Source organism: Anneissia japonica, unplaced genomic scaffold (assembly GCF_011630105.1).
Source record: "Anneissia japonica isolate Jap-2015-1 unplaced genomic scaffold, ASM1163010v1 scaffold69_len1423075_cov170, whole genome shotgun sequence".
NCBI classification, from domain to species: Eukaryota; Metazoa; Echinodermata; class Crinoidea; order Comatulida; family Comatulidae; genus Anneissia; species Anneissia japonica.
This window is the reverse complement of record NW_022748202.1, coordinates 666696-683998: the sequence shown is the minus strand read 5'-3', so window position 1 is coordinate 683998 and position 17303 is coordinate 666696. Positions and strand designations below refer to the sequence as shown.

The window sequence follows — 17303 nt, the reverse complement described above, 5'->3', positions numbered from 1 at the left end:
TATATATATATAATATTGACATACCGTAATAGACATAAAACAGGTTTTTTATTTCGAATATTTCAAGCACGCCTGTGCTCTTCCTCAGCACTGACATATATGATTAAAAATACATTATATACTGTATATATATATATATATATTATATATATATATAATATATATAAGTTAATTAATTAAATTAATTAATGACCAAATACTTTTAAATAAATGTTCTATTGGATATACCGGTACGCAAGGTACAGAGCGTGATTAGAGTACGGTACTTGCCTGGAGATTGCAGATTACTGGATGAAATCCATGAAAATACATTGGAGAAAATGCTTTGATTATGGATTAAAAGTGACAACATTGGTTTAATACGAAGTAGGCCTAACACACAGTGGGCGTACACCAAAGTTCATATTAAGTATCAAGAAAAATAATATGCTTTGAATGTAAGTTTAGAAATGAAAAGTTGTCATAATATGTATTTGAATGAAACAATGGTTTTAGTCAGTTGAACTGATACGATAAAAACAAAGATAGTCCTTTATAGGGGAATTATGTGTGTTGATTTGGCAATTTTGCATGATATTGTTTTCGTCCCATTAATAGGATTGTCGCCTTAATATGGGTTGGCCGTAGTTTTAAAAGATATATTTCCCCTCGTTTCACGAAAAAAGTAACCCCTCAATAGGGGCATTCAAAGAGGGGTTCTACTATAGTAACATTGCTCCATGATAGTGGTAGTGGATGTCTAGGCCTAGAAAGTAATGCCAATGGTACTAGACGTAGTGGTCATGGTCATTATAATGAGAGTGGCAATGTTAAATGATAATGGTAAGCCTGATATGATAATTATGTTGGTCAAATAACAATAATCTCATTTTAACCTGGTGTTAGTGGATTCTTTTCTGATCCCTCACATGTCCGTCCATCTACCAGTAAGGAGGAGTTTGTAGGACACAGACAGGAATACTTAGCGGAATTATCGCTCACTTCAGGGGCAGCTACACACAGATCAGAGCATCCACCGTTATGACCTTCACAATGGTTATTAATTCCTAAAGTTCAAGGAGAAGCATAACAAATTAACCGAACTCTACAGATTATTTCCAAATTTTCATATATATTTTACTTTCAGGTATGAAAGAATTTGGATATATTCTTACCGTCGATTTGTTTTTGAGGGTGATATATTTGGATGCCAGTTGGAGAATAAAGATGTTCAACCAATATGGTATGGTTTCCATTGAATTTGTTGGCTTTAATGATACTTTTCTTCTGCCAGTCTGTCCAGTAAACATAATCTTCGAACACGGTAATAGAGAATGGATGAGGCAAAATTGAACTTGATTGGAGGATGGTGCTTCTACCATGACCATTGTAGTCAATGCTACTTAGGCTGTGTCTCAAACCATCCACCCAGAAGAGAAGTTTACTAACAAGATCAGTGGTCAGACCATTTGGCCAGTAGATGTCGGCATCAACGAGGGTTAGTCTTTGCTTTCCGTTCATTCCTGCGCGTTCAATCTTAGCTGCCTGGCCCCAATCGGACCAGAACATGTACCTGTGGGGAAAAAAATGAAAGCAAGAATTAATTTTCAATACGAATACTGGGACGAATGCAGGATTTGGCGGTAGGGGTGTGTGCAAAAATTTAAGGAAATAGTACCTGTAGATGGCCGGAAATGACACTTTTATGGTAAATTTCATCATCACATCACCATTATATAGTCAAAAGTATCAGCAATATTCGGCAACCACAGAGATCTAATAAGTATGTGTTATGTACACATTAAACTTAAAAACATTCTCTTTGGTGTATTTACTTTACCTGCTTCAAAGTCGTGAGTCCACAACCGAGGTGAGAAATTAGAGGAAATAATACATTTAAATGGCCGGAAATGACACTTTTATACAGTAAAATTTACCATTATCACACCATCATTATTAAAAATCACAAAACATGAATAACTTGGAATAAAGTCTTACCGTTAATTTGTTTTTGAGGATGATATATTTGGATGCCTGTAGGTCGAGAAAGGTTATCAACTAAAATGGTATGGTTTCCATTGAATTTGTTGGCTTTAATGATACTTTTCTTCTGCCAGTCTGTCCAGTAAACATAATCTTCGAACACGGTAATACCGAATGGATGAGGCAAAATTGAACTTGATTGGAGGATGGTGCTTCTACCATGACCATTGTAGTCAATGCTACTTAGGCTGTGTCTCAAACCATCCACCCAGAAGAGAAGTTTACTAACAAGATCAGTGGTCAGACCATTTGGCCAGTAGATGTCGGCATCAACGAGGGCTAGTCTTTGCTCTCCGTTCATTCCCGCGCGTTCAATCTTAGCTGCCTGGCCCCAATCGGACCAGAACATGTACCTGTGGGGAAAAAATGAAAGCAAGAATTAATTTTCATTACGAATACTGGGGCGAATGCCGGATTTGGCGGTAGGGGTGTGTGCAAATATTTAAGGAAATAGTACCTGTAGATGGCCGGAAATGACACTTTTATGGTAAATTTCATCATCACATCACCATTATATAGTCAAAAGTATCAGCGATATTCGGCAACCACAGAGATCTAATAAGTATGTGTTATGTACACATTAAACTTAAATACATTCTCTTTGATGTATTTACTTTAGTCCACAACCGAGGTGAGAAATTAGAGGAAATAATACATTTAAATGGCCGGAAATGACACTTTTATACAGTAAAATTCACCATTATCACACCATCATTATTTAGTCTAGATGAGGCGCCAGCAAATTACTCATGATCTTAAATCAGGGATTTTCAAAAACAACAGAGATCTAATTAATTCGAGTGATGAGCAGCTAGCTCAGTCGGCAAATCTGGTGGTAGCCGCTGTGTGCGCGCTGAACCGTGGAGATCTCTAGGTCCCCGGTTCAATTCCTATCGCTGCCTCTCCTTGTGTTTCAGCTAGAGGGCTGAAATACAAGTTACAATAGCGCACCGTCTTTCGGATGAGACCTTTAAGCCGTTGGTCCCGTGTGCATTATGACCCATGTGCACGTTAAAGAACGCAGTACACTCTTCGGAAAAGAGTATGGGATTGTCTCCCGGTTTACTGCCCAATCACCACCAGAAGGACCCCACTGGAAATAAGTCTTCTTCTAGACTTTCGTGGGCTATCCTTGGTGTTTACACCGAATAAATCCAATCCAATCCAATGTACCATAGAAAATTAAACTAAAGAAACACTTTCTTTGATGTATTTAATATACTCGACCTATCTCAAAGCCGTGTGGCCACCTCAGCCCCGGCATGACTGGGGCTGAGGTGAGAAATTTTGAGGAAATAGTACCTCAAGATGATCAGAAATGACACTTTTAAATAGTAAAATTCATCAACAACATATCACCGTTATAATATAGTCAAAATAAAGCGCCAACAAATTCTCATGATCTTTTATCAGCTATTTTCGGCAACCATAGATATCTAATTTGATGAACGTTACCGTAGAAAATAAAACTTAAAATCATTGTTTTTGATGTAGTTACTTTACATACTTCAAAACTGTGAGTGCACACGTCTCTCAGCTTCACCACATTTAGGGTTGAGGTGGTAAAATTTGGGGAAATTGTACCTCTAGACTGCCGGATATGACACTCTTATGTAAAATTCATCATCATCGATCTAATTAATCGCTGTGATGTACCATAGAAAATACTACTTCTGCACACTTTTTCTCATATTTCTCAAATTATAAGAAAGGCACGAGCACTCGAGTCGAGTATTATAGGTAATTTAGATGTTTGTGGGCTAGATACAGGTATCTTGCTATACAATCAGATGTACTCTGGTTGTAAGCGCTCTTTCGTTAAAACCTGGGTCATTTATGCATTTATGTAAACAATTTTCAGGCATACCTTCTCGAAAAGTGAGGGGACCAACCCTTCCCCCTTAAAAATGATGTGAGGCGACGTTTCAGGGTTGGCGCCAGTGGGTGGAGCTCCCCGCCCCCTCCCTCGGGTCTGGGAGAAAAACCACAATTCGTCGGGGAAAAAATTACGTATTTTGTATATATTAGTAAATTGTCGAAATTTCAGGGGATTTCGCCCACTAGACCACTTTCGAGGCATTTAAAGCGACGTTCGACCACGCCCACTTTGTTCTCCTCGAGGAATTTTTTCCTCTCGCGGGGGGACATCAACCTCCCCGTCGGAGACATCGGACCCTCCGTCTCGCAAATACTGGCTCCATCCCTGGACGTTTACCCCTTCCCCCATGATCTGCGCCTATGGGTACATGAGAGTCCACCACTTCAACCCCAACATGGTTGGGGCTGAGGTGCGAAAAATTTGAAAATATGGACCCCTGGGTGCATGGAAATTGCACTCTCATGGACCTTAAAAATCCTACCAATAATGTATATCAACAATAATTTATAACACAACAGTTATTTTTCTTTATACAATTTATGGGGTGCGACGCACCCTTTGCACCTTTTGCATGTGTATAAGAGACAGCCCACAAACTGCATCCTCCCCAGGAATACTTTACATTTACCTAAAACATACCACAGATATTACGGCCAAGAATTTAAAAAACATTAAACTTACCCAATTCTTGGGTCAATAGTAATAGCTCTTGGTTCATCTAAATTATCTGAAATGAGAGTGGTCCGTTTGCTTGGATCCTCAAGGCTTGCAACTTCAATGACATTGGTTCCCGTATCAGTCCAGTACATGTTACGGAAAACCCAGTCAACACATATTCCATCTGGTGTGTGAGCCCCAGTAATGACAACCTCTGGTACACCAGAGCCATTTATATTAGTACGGTATATCTGATTAAGATACACGTCAGACCAGTAAACCTTCATCTTCTTGATGTCATAATCTAAAGCCACAGCGTTTCTTTGATTATTTGCAATAATTCGGTGTTTTTTTGTAATTGGGTGATATTCACTTACATACGAACGGTCTGCAAAAAGGACGACTGGGTCTGGGCCGATAGATCGACAGTATGTGTGGTTTATAAGATTGTAGCCCTCTTGGCAATAGCAAATGTAACCTCCTTCATTGTCCATACATCCTTGGCTGCACACCTTTGGTATCACCTGCTTGCACTCATCAAAATCTTTAAAAAAAGTAGCCCATTTTTTATTTATATGTATTTTGAAGATAGAAGGTAATCTTAATTATTTTGTCCTCTGATGCATCATGGTAGGGGACATAGTACAAAAGTACAAGTACAAAATCAGGAACGAAATGAATGCGCAAAGCGATTGACAAAAAGGTGCCAGCCACCTTTATAAATCCCAACTTAACTACATAATTAAATATCAAATTAAACATAATCTAGTAAAAATGAATTTTATATTAAAAAAAAATAAATAAAAACAAACACAATACAATTATTAAATTTGATTTAAAATTTTATTTACAATGTATTACTACTGTCTCTTATACACATCTGCGCTCTTTCGTTAAAACCTGGGTCATTTATGCATTTATGTAAACAATTTTCAGGCATACCTTCTCGAAAAGTGAGGGGACCAACCCTTCCCCCTTAAAAATGATGTGAGGCGACGTTTCAGGGTTGGCGCCAGTGGGTGGAGCTCCCCGCCCCCTCCCTCGGGTCTGGGAGAAAAACCACAATTCGTCGGGGAAAAAATTACGTATTTTGTATATATTAGTAAATTGTCGAAATTTCAGGGGATTTCGCCCACTAGACCACTTTCGAGGCATTTAAAGCGACGTTCGACCACGCCCACTTTGTTCTCCTCGAGGAATTTTTTCCTCTCGCGGGGGGACATCAACCTCCCCGTCGGAGACATCGGACCCTCCGTCTCGCAAATACTGGCTCCATCCCTGGACGTTTACCCCTTCCCCCATGATCTCCTGTAGGCCTAATATCGATTCAAACACATTGATTGATGATGATTGAACATCGTGGTATGTCATATGGTACGGAAAATTAGTTTCCCATTTGAACTTCTTAAGCCTGGTTCTCACGAGAGCCCTAGTATCCGGATCGGGAGCTAACCGTTAGCGCTAACCGTTAGCACCTGCGTGAGAACGCCCGATCGGTTAGCGCTAACCGTTAGCGGTATCCGGATACACTAACGGTTAGCAAGCGCTATCGGTTAGCAAGTTGAGGGCGTTTCTATAATCAACCAATCACAAGTACGCGTTTGCAATTTCCAGTTTCTTATTGGCCAGTGATTCGATCATCATATTGTTGGTATCCGGATCGGGATTTTCTCGCATGGACGCACGGCAGCTAACGGTTAGCAGGATCCAACCGTTAGCTGCCGTGTGAGAACATAACCATTAGCCTGGTTCTCACGAGAGCCCTAGTATCCGAATCGGGAGCTAACCGTTAGCGCTAACCGTTAGCACCTGCGTGAGAACGCCCGATCGGTTAGCCCTAACCGTTAGCAGTATCCGGACACCGCTAAAGGTTAGCAAGCGCTATCGGTTAGCAAGTTGAGCGCGTTTTTATCATTAAACAATCACACGTACGCGATTACAATTTCTAGTTTTTTATTGGCCAGTAATTAACTAAATATTTAATTATAGCCCAAAGTGTAATATTATAAGATAAATAAGTGTAGGCTATGTTCTCACACGGCAGCTAACGGTTAGCAGGATCCGGATCCTGCTAACCGTTATCTGCCGTGCGTCCATGCGAGAAAATCCCGATCCGGATACCAACAATATGATGATCGAATATCACGGTTAGCGCTAACCGATCGGGCGTTCTCACGCATGTGCTAACGGTTAGCGTTAACGGTTAGCTCCCGATCCGGATACTAGGGCTCTCGTGAGAACCAGGCTAATATATTAATGGTATAATTCGTGTTCAAGCTACCAAGTTCTATTTATTGTCATTGTTTTCACAAAAAAACTGTGTATATTAATAATTGTTTGCCATTTTGTATTTTTTTTTGTATAAAAAAGTAAAAAAGTTTAAGGCACATTTGTTAACGGCTGTAAAAACATAACATCTACATATTTAAAAATATAATGCATGCAACAAAAAAAAATTAATATTGTGTAGAGTTACCATCACTTATAATATTGTTAATTTAATTAAATTGCTTAAATAGTAACATTTAGTTAACTTACTTGTGGCTTGAGTTGTTACCGAAGCTATATTAAACAATATACATATATATATATATATATATATATATATATATATATATTATTTATAAAAAATATTAGTCCTTTATCTAAACTATCTCCCATAGCAATGCTTACAAAAAAACAAAAAAAATTCTCCCATCTATATTTCTTACGATCATTAATAAAGGAGAGAGAAAGGGGGTAAGCTTAATCGTACACACACACCCACACACATACACACACGCACACATGTATATATATATATATATTATATATATGTATATGTATATATGTATGCGTATATATATATGTGTGTGTATGTATATATATTATATTGTGTGTATTTACCTTTCTTTGATGATTAATATATAATTTAACTATGTTAACGGCTATTTTCTCAGCAATAACACGTATGATTAAAAAATCTTTACAAACTAGCAAACGGGAATAAACAGTTTAGCAGTGACTGGGATAAATCGAAAATGATAGTTATAATTAAAGGCGGATTATAATGGGCGGTTGCAACAAAGAAAATAAAGATAAAAGAGCTAATCTGCCGACTGTAGGCCTATGATCTCAATTGCTTAAAAAATAAAAAAATAACAAATAAATAAAAAGTTAAAGAGTTTCCTTAATAAATTAATTAATAAACTTATAATCGTTTTGAAATCCTAAAGTCTTTATTTATGCCATTTTTGTGAGTATTTAATTTAATGATCTATTTTAATTCGAAACCGTGACTGTTGGGAATGTATTTGAAATCTGTAGCTATTAAATAAACTTAAGGTTATTGATAGCATGGAGGAAACAAACAGCATGCTTGGATGAAATGCTTACCTACAGCTAGGAAATTACATTTTCAGATGATCTCTCATCTTAAAAATGAGCCTAATTCAAATAATGTTGATGCATGTTATCAAATACTACTGTGCCCTAAAATATAGATATTGGTCAAACGTAGTCAACAAAGGTCATTGACCTCTGATCTCAAAGCGCACTGCTCACATCGCCTAAAGATCCATGTCTCTCCCATACACAAATCATATTAAGACATATGGTAAAATATGTGCACTAAATCCACTCATCTCTCACTCTAAATGGTGTTGGACATCTGTTCGTGAAATTGGGAGTTTGAGACCGACGCTCATTGCATTGCTTGTGTTTTGGGCAAGGCACTTTTACGTTTGCCTTTCTCCATCCAGGAGTAAAAATGGGTACCTGTGTAGTGTGGCATTGAACGTTATGCGTGTAAATTATCCGTAATACAAATTATGCGTGTAAAGTATCCGTATTACAAAATAGTAGGGATACTTTTCAGGTAGAAGAGAAAGTTGTACAAAATTGTGCTCGTTTGCCAACTAAGTGTCCAGTGACCAGGGAAATTGGCCTACTGATGCCAGTACACCTTTGTATATTCTCTAGAAAGTGAAGGCGCCATATAAATTCAGATTCTTAAAACATTGCAAGTAGAATCACTTTACTAATGAATGATTGGAACTTGGAAAACAAAAAGATAATATAGCTTACATTGTGCTTCTGAAGACATCACAATAAAAAACAAGCCTATTAGATACATCACTGTGTAATCAATTTCGTCCGCACACGTCTGCAGTAGGTTTAAAACAACAGTACTTTTGCCAAAGCTTCGAAAAAAAATGTATTTTATCAAACAAGGAAATGTTTTTAGCTGATTTGATGTTTAAAGACACGGTATATAACAAATAATCTATTTGTAACTTTGCAAAGATTGGAATAGATAAAGGTTCAAGATACATGCATATAGTCAAGGAAGTGGGATTTTATTTTGAAAACTATGCTAATGTTGCATTTGTTGCTTACTATCCTTTCAGTACATTAATTATTAACAGTTCCCAGACTATAATAAAACGACACAAACTTGATTGTGGTAAATACTAAACATTTAATACCGATTTCATTCTTAACAATAATTAAAAGATATTGAAACTCCATTGAAGTCTATATGATCATGGGTAATATAACGAAGATCTGATACCGGAAAATTCAATAAACAAGACCCCCAATTTTATGACACTTGTTTTGAGACTATTAAAAATACAGCAAATGTAATATGAAGGTTATTTGATAATTCAATTATGAAAAAAAAAAAGAGATCTTCTATTGGGATAAAAAAAACAAAAACAAGAAGTTTGTATTTAGTCAATAAGGCGGTTTTCGTTTAATATTATTGTTTATAAACCAAGACATAAATAAATCCAATAGCCCAACAACGCAGACCTCGATTCTCATACTTAATTGGCAATTTGTTCACTCTTCGGCGATTAGAAGCCCGTAGGATTTTTCGTCAATCAAAAATATGGCAATCTTTTCGTATAACTAGACAAATAATTTAATGTAGTTTACCTAGATCTACTGGAAATTTAATACTTCCAAGAGTCAATCAACCGCAACCGCTGGAAACGTTTGATGGCGGTTTGGAAATTACTGGTCGCTTCTCTGATTATGGGAAAAGGGTTTTTGCCAACAGATTAAGGAGGTCATCAGTTCAAGTAAAGATGATTGGGGGAAAGTTTTCAATCAATTAATCAAATGCATTTATATAGCGCCGTTATCTATTAATATGTTCAAAGGCGCTCGACAAAGTTAAATTTAAAATGCTTCCGAGAACAAGTAGGCTTTCAGACGTTTTTTTGAAAATGTTGACGCTTTATGAAGTTTTAATGTCTATTGGTAAAGTACCGGTATTCCATAAAGTTGGTGCTGCACAAGAGAATGTACGATGACATGACTTGAGCTTCCATTTAGGGATATGAAGGAGAAATTTGTGACTCAAAGCAGTGTACGGGAGGAAGTGTGATGTCTAAAGGCCAACTCAGACAGCGTCGGCCGACTCAGCCCGACGCGATTTGTTGTCGCGTCGGGTCTGCGTGAGTTGAACGCAGACGCGACGCGACAACAAATCAAAAAATATTTCTCACGACGGCTTAAGACTGTCCCCCGACGATAAGTCGGGTCGGGCTGCGTCGGCCGACGCTGTCTGAGTTGGCCTTAAGAAGATCGGTAATATACTAAGGTGCAAGTTCACTGATGGCCTTGTAGGTTATGAGGAGCAATTTGAATTTAATGCAGGATTGAATAGGTAACCAGTGCAGACTTCGTAGTACTGGAGTGATGTGTTTGTGTTTTTAGTACGAGTTATGATTTTCGCAGCAGCGTTCTGAGCACGTCGAAGAAGAGCTGCTAATCCCGTGACAGGCAGTCTTGTCAAGTTCGTCTTTTGTTTTGTTTTTGTTTTTTTGGTACTGGATCTTTGAAATACGTACACTCGGCTCATGCCTTATTTCTAAATGGCATTAGCTGTATTTTGCTGGACCCATATACAACTTTCCGCTCGAACTGTCCAAACAGTTATGTTTAAGATCAAGTTTCCTTGCCGACTATTTCGTGTTCGCCGACTTCAAGAACTATTGCTCAAGAACACTGAAAGTTGACGATCAAAGAGGAACTTGAAATAATTGTCCCCTTTGCGTTCCTGATCCTCTCTGTGTCAATGGAAGTTACGTTGACTCTGAAAGTCGACACACTTTGCCGTTGATAAAATCGGCGATACAAATAAGTACATGCGTAATTTATAAATATTCCAGTTGTCAATGTTTATTTGTTGGTTAGCAATTTATGGGACAGATTAGAGTAGGAACTTAAGAGCTGATATTGTGCATCAAATTCCTATTGGCCTCCCTGTACTGAAATATTATCTTTGTATGCTAACACTCAATGATAAATTAATGCTTTCTAGTATTATTATTATTGATAAAATTGGTAACATACACAATGCCGTAGCCAGTTATTGGGACAGCTGGGACAGTCCCACACAATTTTTCTATTGGGTCCACAAAGAATGAGTCCACATTTTACAAATGGGTCCAGATTTCCCATACTTTGTGTAAAAAGGGTAAACTTTAAAGAAAATAGGTCCAGATTTCTCATATTTTGCGTAAAATGGGTCAATATTTTAGGAAATTGGCCTAGATTATTCATATTAATTTTACGTAAAATGGACAACTTTCTTAAGAAATTGGGTTCTCATTATTTGAATGCACGCGTAAAGTGGGTCCAGCCTGATACTGTCCCATATTGTTTGAAAATCCTGGCGGCATTGAACATACAGTAACTGTCACTTTCGGAAAACAGTACCCGAGATGTCTGATTGTTCAAACAATTGGGACAGGCCTACTTTAGTTGAGATCCATATAGATACGAATTATCTCATCCAAACAATAACTTTTGTCTAATGAGATATAAAGAAAATTCCGTTGATTTGCCTATGAATGTTTCATTTGTTTGAACAATCATTTTCAGTTCTTTGTGTTCCTAATTTTTGAGAGATAAGAATAATTTGTTTATTGTTTACTTGAGATTTTATTAAATTTGTTCTGTCTGTCACAAAAGTTTACATTGACAAGTTACTCGGTTGTCAATCATAGCCAGATATGATTAGCCAGGTTGTTGGTTGTGGTTGTGACATAATAAATAAAACATATTCCTTCATGAACATACATTATCATATGCATATACTAGCAAAACTGTTGATTATCATCTGCTTATAGGCCTAATACCAATTAAAGCTAAAGTACGACAGGGAAATTATCTTGGCTTTGTTAGTAGGCCTAGATAAAACCATGGAGAAAAATTCCTCCATGAAAAAACTAAGCAATATTAAGCCTACTGCTTATAATTACAACACTGTCATTCTTTTCAAGATAATTTATTCAAATTAAGTACTGTATTATAATTTAAGTTTAAACATATAGATATGAATTATCTCATCCAAACAATAACTTTTGTCTAATGAGATATAAAGAAAATTCCGTTGATTTGCCTATGAATGTTTCATTTGTTTGAACAATCATTTTCAGTTCTTTGTGTTCCTAATTTTTGAGAGATAAGAATAATTTGTTTATTGTTTACTTGAGATTTTATTAAATTTGTTCTGTCTGTCACAAAAGTTTACATTGACAAGTTACTTGGTTGTCAATCATAGCCAGATATGATTAGCCAGGTTGTTGGTTGTGGTTGTGACATAATATACAAAACATATTCCTTCATGAACATACATTATCATATGCCTATACTAGCAAAACTGTTGATTATCATCTGCTTATAGGCCTAATACCAATTAAAGCTAAAGTACGACAGGGAAATTATCTTGGCTTTGTTAGTAGGCCTAGATAAAACCATGGAGAAAAATTCCTCCATGAAAAAACTAAGCAATATTAAGCCTACTGCTTATAATTACAACACTGTCATTCTTTTCAAGATAATTTATTCAAATTAAGTACTGTATTATAATTTAAGTTTAAACATATAGATATGAATTATCTCATCCAAACAATAACTTTTGTCTAATGAGATATAAAGAAAATTCCGTTGATTTGCCTATGAATGTTTCATTTGTTTGAACAATCATTTTCATTTCTTTGTGTTCCTAATTTTTGAGAGATAAGAATAATTTGTTTATTGTTTACTTGAAATTTTATTAAATTTGTTCTGTCTGTCACAAAAGTTTACATTGACAAGTTACTCGGTTGTCAATCATAGCCAGATATGATTAGCCAGGTTGTTGGTTGTGGTTGTCACATAATAAACAAAACATATTCCTTCATGAACATACATTATCATATGCCTATACTAGCAAAACTGTTGATTATCATCTGCTTATAGGCCTAATACCAATTAAAGCTAAAGTACGACAGGGAAATTATCTTTGCTTTGTTAGTAGGCCTAGATAAAACCATGGAGAAAAATTTCTCCATGAAAAAACTAAGCAATATTAAGCCTACTGCTTATAATTACAACACTGTCATTCTTTTCAAGATAATTTATTGAAATTAAGTACTGTATTATAATTTAAGTTAATTTAAGACATTTCAATGTATTTTGTCAGTTCGATTTAATTAAAGATACCAGGACAATCCCGTACGCAGGATTTGTATTGGGTGGGTGCGAATTTGTGGAAAGTGGACCAAAATATTGGGTGGGGGGGGGGCGGGGGCGCTAAAAATCAAAAATGTTGATAGCCTAACGATGAATATTAACTTTGATATAATAATTATCCCTTGTTATACGTTGAATTAATTATGCAATATTTTATACATACATTTTTTATAGTTTGTATACTTATTCTTGTATTGTAGAAGCTATGAGGCAAGTTTAATTTTAATTATTAAGAAATAGATTGATTTGTCAATGTGTAGTGTAGTTTAAATGTTTATTTAAAAATACAAAGTTGTTAACATTTCTAATAAAACAGTAGTTTCATCAGAATGAAAAAATGAGGTTTACTGCTGAGATAAACATACAAGCAGTAAATAACGATGAAATTGGTGTTGTTTTTCCCTTTACAATTTACAATTTTGACTTATGCAAAAGAAAAAAAAGAATAAAATTGGTTGAGAGCTTTTTAAACGTTCTATTAAATGTGTGTAGGTATATGTGTATATATGGGTGGGCATACATATGTGTGTGTATTTATATGTATGTATGTATATGTATATATTTAAATGTATGTATATGTATATGTGTGTATATGTGTGTGTATATGTATATGTATGAAATATCATGCTTCTCCCCCCCCTTTTTCTGTAAAATTGAAAAAAAAAAAGCCTTAAGAGAAAAGTACTGCAAATGAAACTGGTAAATTAATTTTTACATTTATTAATTTTTTCATCTGTGTGTAATTTTATTTTAATTTTATTTACTTATTTATTATTTATATACGTACATGTGTGTGTGTGTATATATACTGTCTCTTATACACATCTAGATGTGTATAAGAGACAGATGGTGTGCGTCGGGGGCAGTCGCGTAGTAGAATATTAAACGTGTTTAATATTTCTCACGACGGCTTAAGATAAACGAAAGGGCTAATCAGCCGAATGTACTATTTTTCATTTTCATTTTCATTGGCTCAGGCTAGTTTTAGAAGATGAGATTGTGTATTGTAATATTGCATTATATTATATTATGTTGTTTTATGTATGTTAAAAGCAATAAAAAAAAACAAAAAAAAACTTTGATATGTTAAGGAAACTGATCTATACTAAATTAAATCAATCTAATTAAAAACACATTGGAAATATTATTAATTATACTACGGGTTAACGTTCATTAATACTATTACAATTTTAAGAATCGTAAATAAATCGAGGTCGGAGTAAAATAAATCCCTACAAATTGGACATCACATAGCCTAGATGTGAAACGTGTCGTTTCTAACCACTTGGTGTTTCAGATTTTCACTGCATGTCAATAAACCATGTAAAATTATAGAACAAGGTAAATAAAACATTAATAAATTTAAACATACCGATAAAAGAAATACTGTAAATGTACAGTAGGTCTAGCGCACAATGAAAAAAAAAAAACCAAAAATAAACTTATAATATTATTAAGTATTAAAAATACTAAATTTACCACAAATGTAAATGTTATATTATGAATAAAATTAATGGAAATTGCGAATATGAACAAATACTTACAAGCGCTTTACGTCGTGGATGAGATGGATAGACGTCAAAAATAAAAAAAATCGATAATTTAAAAATAATCCTATAACTGATCTGATCGGGAACAGGGTAGCAATAAATCACTTTATTGTTGCTTTTAAGCGAATACGTCCACACCCTTTCAGGCTAGATAGAGACTTTCACAGAAATATTAGCCATGGAGGGTCCACCCACCTCAGCCAACCCCACCACGGTTGGGTTTGAGGAAAAGAAAATTTATGATATATATGACACCTAGATGGCCAAAAATGGCACTCGCAGACTTAAACGGGAATAAAGATAGGCTTAATTCTACTGAAACTTATATATATAGAGAGAAAATGAGTTTTGTACGTGGCGAGTTATTGACACGCAACGGCGGTGACAAACTCTAAAATTACTCACAAATCTTAAATTAGGCAGTCCTAGTTGGAACCTGCTCTGATTGTCAGGCATTTTTGGTGGATGGATTTCTGGAGCATGTGAGAGTGTGTCTTGAATTTTCTACTTGGAATGTGGACCTTTTGTAATTTTGGGTGGGGTGGGGTGCGTCCTCCCCCGTCGAACCCCCACCCTCTTGCATACGGGCCTGCAGGAGGAAGGGGTACCCCACCAGTCCTAACAGCTGGGTCCGCGGACCCTTTCCAAACTTTTTGAATTTTTGAAAGCAATTTGAATTTAATGCAGGATTGAATAGGTAACCAGTGCAGACTTCGTAGTACTGGAGTGATGTGTTTGTGTTTTTTAGTACGAGTTATGATTTTCGCAGCAGTGTTCTGAGCACGTCGAAGAAGAGCTGCTAATCGCGTGACAGGCAGTCTTGTCAAGTTCGTCTTTTGTTTTGTTTTTGTTTTTTTGGTACTGGATCTTTGAAATACGTACACTCGGCTCATGCCTTATTTCTAAATAGCATTAGCTGTATTTTGCTGGACCCATATACAACTTTCCCCTCGAACTGTCCAAACAGTTATGTTTAAGATCAAGTTTCCTTGCCGACTATTTCGTGTTCGCCGACTTCAAGAACTATTGCTCAAGAACACTGAAAGTTGACGATCAAAGAGGAACTTGAAATAATTGTCCCCTTTGAGTTCCTGATCCTCTCTGTGTCAATGGAAGTTACGTTGACTCTGAAAGTCGACACACTTTGCCGTTGATAAAATCGGCGATACAAAAGGGATGTAAGCCTTAGTATAAAAATAAGTACATGCGTAATTTATAAATATTCCAGTTGTCAATTTTTATTTGTTGGTTAGCAATTTATGGGACAGATTAGAGTAGGAACTTAAGAGCTGATATTGTGCATCCAATTCCTATTGGCCTCCCTGTACTGAAATATTATCTTTGTATGCTAACACTCAATGATAAATTAATGCTTTCTAGTATTATTATTGATAAAATTGGTAACATACACAATGCCGTAGCCAGTTTGGGACAGCTGGGACAGTCCCACACAATTTTTCTATTGGGTCCACAAAGAATGAGTCCACATTTTACAAATGGGTCCAGATTTCCCATACTTTGTGTAAAAAGGGTAAACTTTAAATAAAATAGGTCCAGATTTCTCATATTTTGCGTAAAATGGGTCAATATTTTAGGAAATTGGCCTAGATTATTCATATTAATTTTACGTAAAATGGACAACTTTCTTAAGAAATTGGGTTCTCATTATTTGAATTCACGCGTAAAGTGGGTCCAGCCTGATACTGTCCCATACTGTTTGAAAATCCTGGCGGCATTGAACATACAGTAACTGTCACTTTCGGAAAACAGTACCCGAGATGTCTGATTGTTCAAACAATTGGTACAGGCCTACTTTAGTTGAGATCCATATAGATACGAATTATCTCATCCAAACAATAACTTTTTTCTAATGAGATATAAAGAAAATTCCGTTGATTTGCCTATGAATGTTTCATTTGTTTGAACAATCATTTTCAGTTCTTTGTGTTCCTAATTTTTGAGAGATAAGAATAATTTGTTTATTGTATACTTGAGATTTTATTAAATTTGTTCTGTCTGTCACAAAAGTTTACATTGGCAAGTTACTCGGTTGTCAATCATAGCCAGATATGATTAGCCAAGTTGTTGGTTGTGGTTGTGACATAATAAATAAAACATATTCCTTCATGAACATACATTATCATATGCATATACTAGCAAAACTGTTGATTATCATCTGCTTATAGGCCTAATACCAATTAGAGCTAAAGTACGACAGGGAAATTATCTTGGCTTTGTTAGTAGGCCTAGATAAAACCATGGAGAAAAATTCCTCCATGAAAAAACTAAGCAATATTAAGCCTACTGCTTATAATTACAACGCCTGTCTCTTATACACATCTAGATGTGTATAAGAGACAGGTCGCGTAGTAGAATATTAAACGTGTTTAATAATTCTCACGACGGCTTAAGACTGTCCCCGACGATAAATCGGGTCGGGCTGCGTCGGCCGACGCTGTCTGAGTTGGCCTTTACAGACCAGCTTGTATCTCCGATCACTGAGTCTATGCAGATTGAATCATTTTAAGGCGGCGGTATAAGAAGTACAGTACACCGCTGGCCTAACACAATTCGACAAAATCTTTTCTGGACAGATTCACTATCGAAAATTTAACAAACGGTCAAAGAAAAATGCCACACAGGGCACGCATATTAAAAGATAAAAAAAATGTTAACTAATTTAA

At 35.9% G+C, this 17303-nt stretch overlaps 1 protein-coding gene across 1 annotated transcript; it reads right to left on the bottom strand.

The window, feature by feature from the left end:
* Positions 1 to 870: 870 nt before the first annotated feature.
* On the bottom strand, positions 871 to 8733 carry LOC117120777 (very low-density lipoprotein receptor-like). Its single transcript, XM_033265862.1, has 4 exons — positions 8624 to 8733; positions 4583 to 5102; positions 1155 to 1552; positions 871 to 1046 (listed from the first exon to the last, which is right to left on the bottom strand). The coding sequence occupies exons 1-4, from the start codon at positions 8670 to 8672 to the stop codon at positions 871 to 873; spliced, it is 1143 nt and encodes a 380-aa protein (XP_033121753.1). The 5' UTR covers positions 8673 to 8733.
* Positions 8734 to 17303: the final 8570 nt, after the last annotated feature.

Bases quoted from the DNA above. Each gene is read 5' to 3' on its own strand.
- LOC117120777 (XM_033265862.1), bottom strand. From the start codon at position 8,672: ATGTATCTAATAGGCTTGTTTTTTATTGTGATGTCTTCAGAAGCACAA. The intron at 5,103-8,623 runs GTAAGCTATATT...CTTTTTTTAAAG, and splicing joins GATGTCTTCAGAAGCACAAT to ATTTTGATGAGTGCAAGCAG. The intron at 1,047-1,154 runs GTAAGAATATAT...CTTGAACTTTAG, and splicing joins CCCTCAAAAACAAATCGACG to GAATTAATAACCATTGTGAA.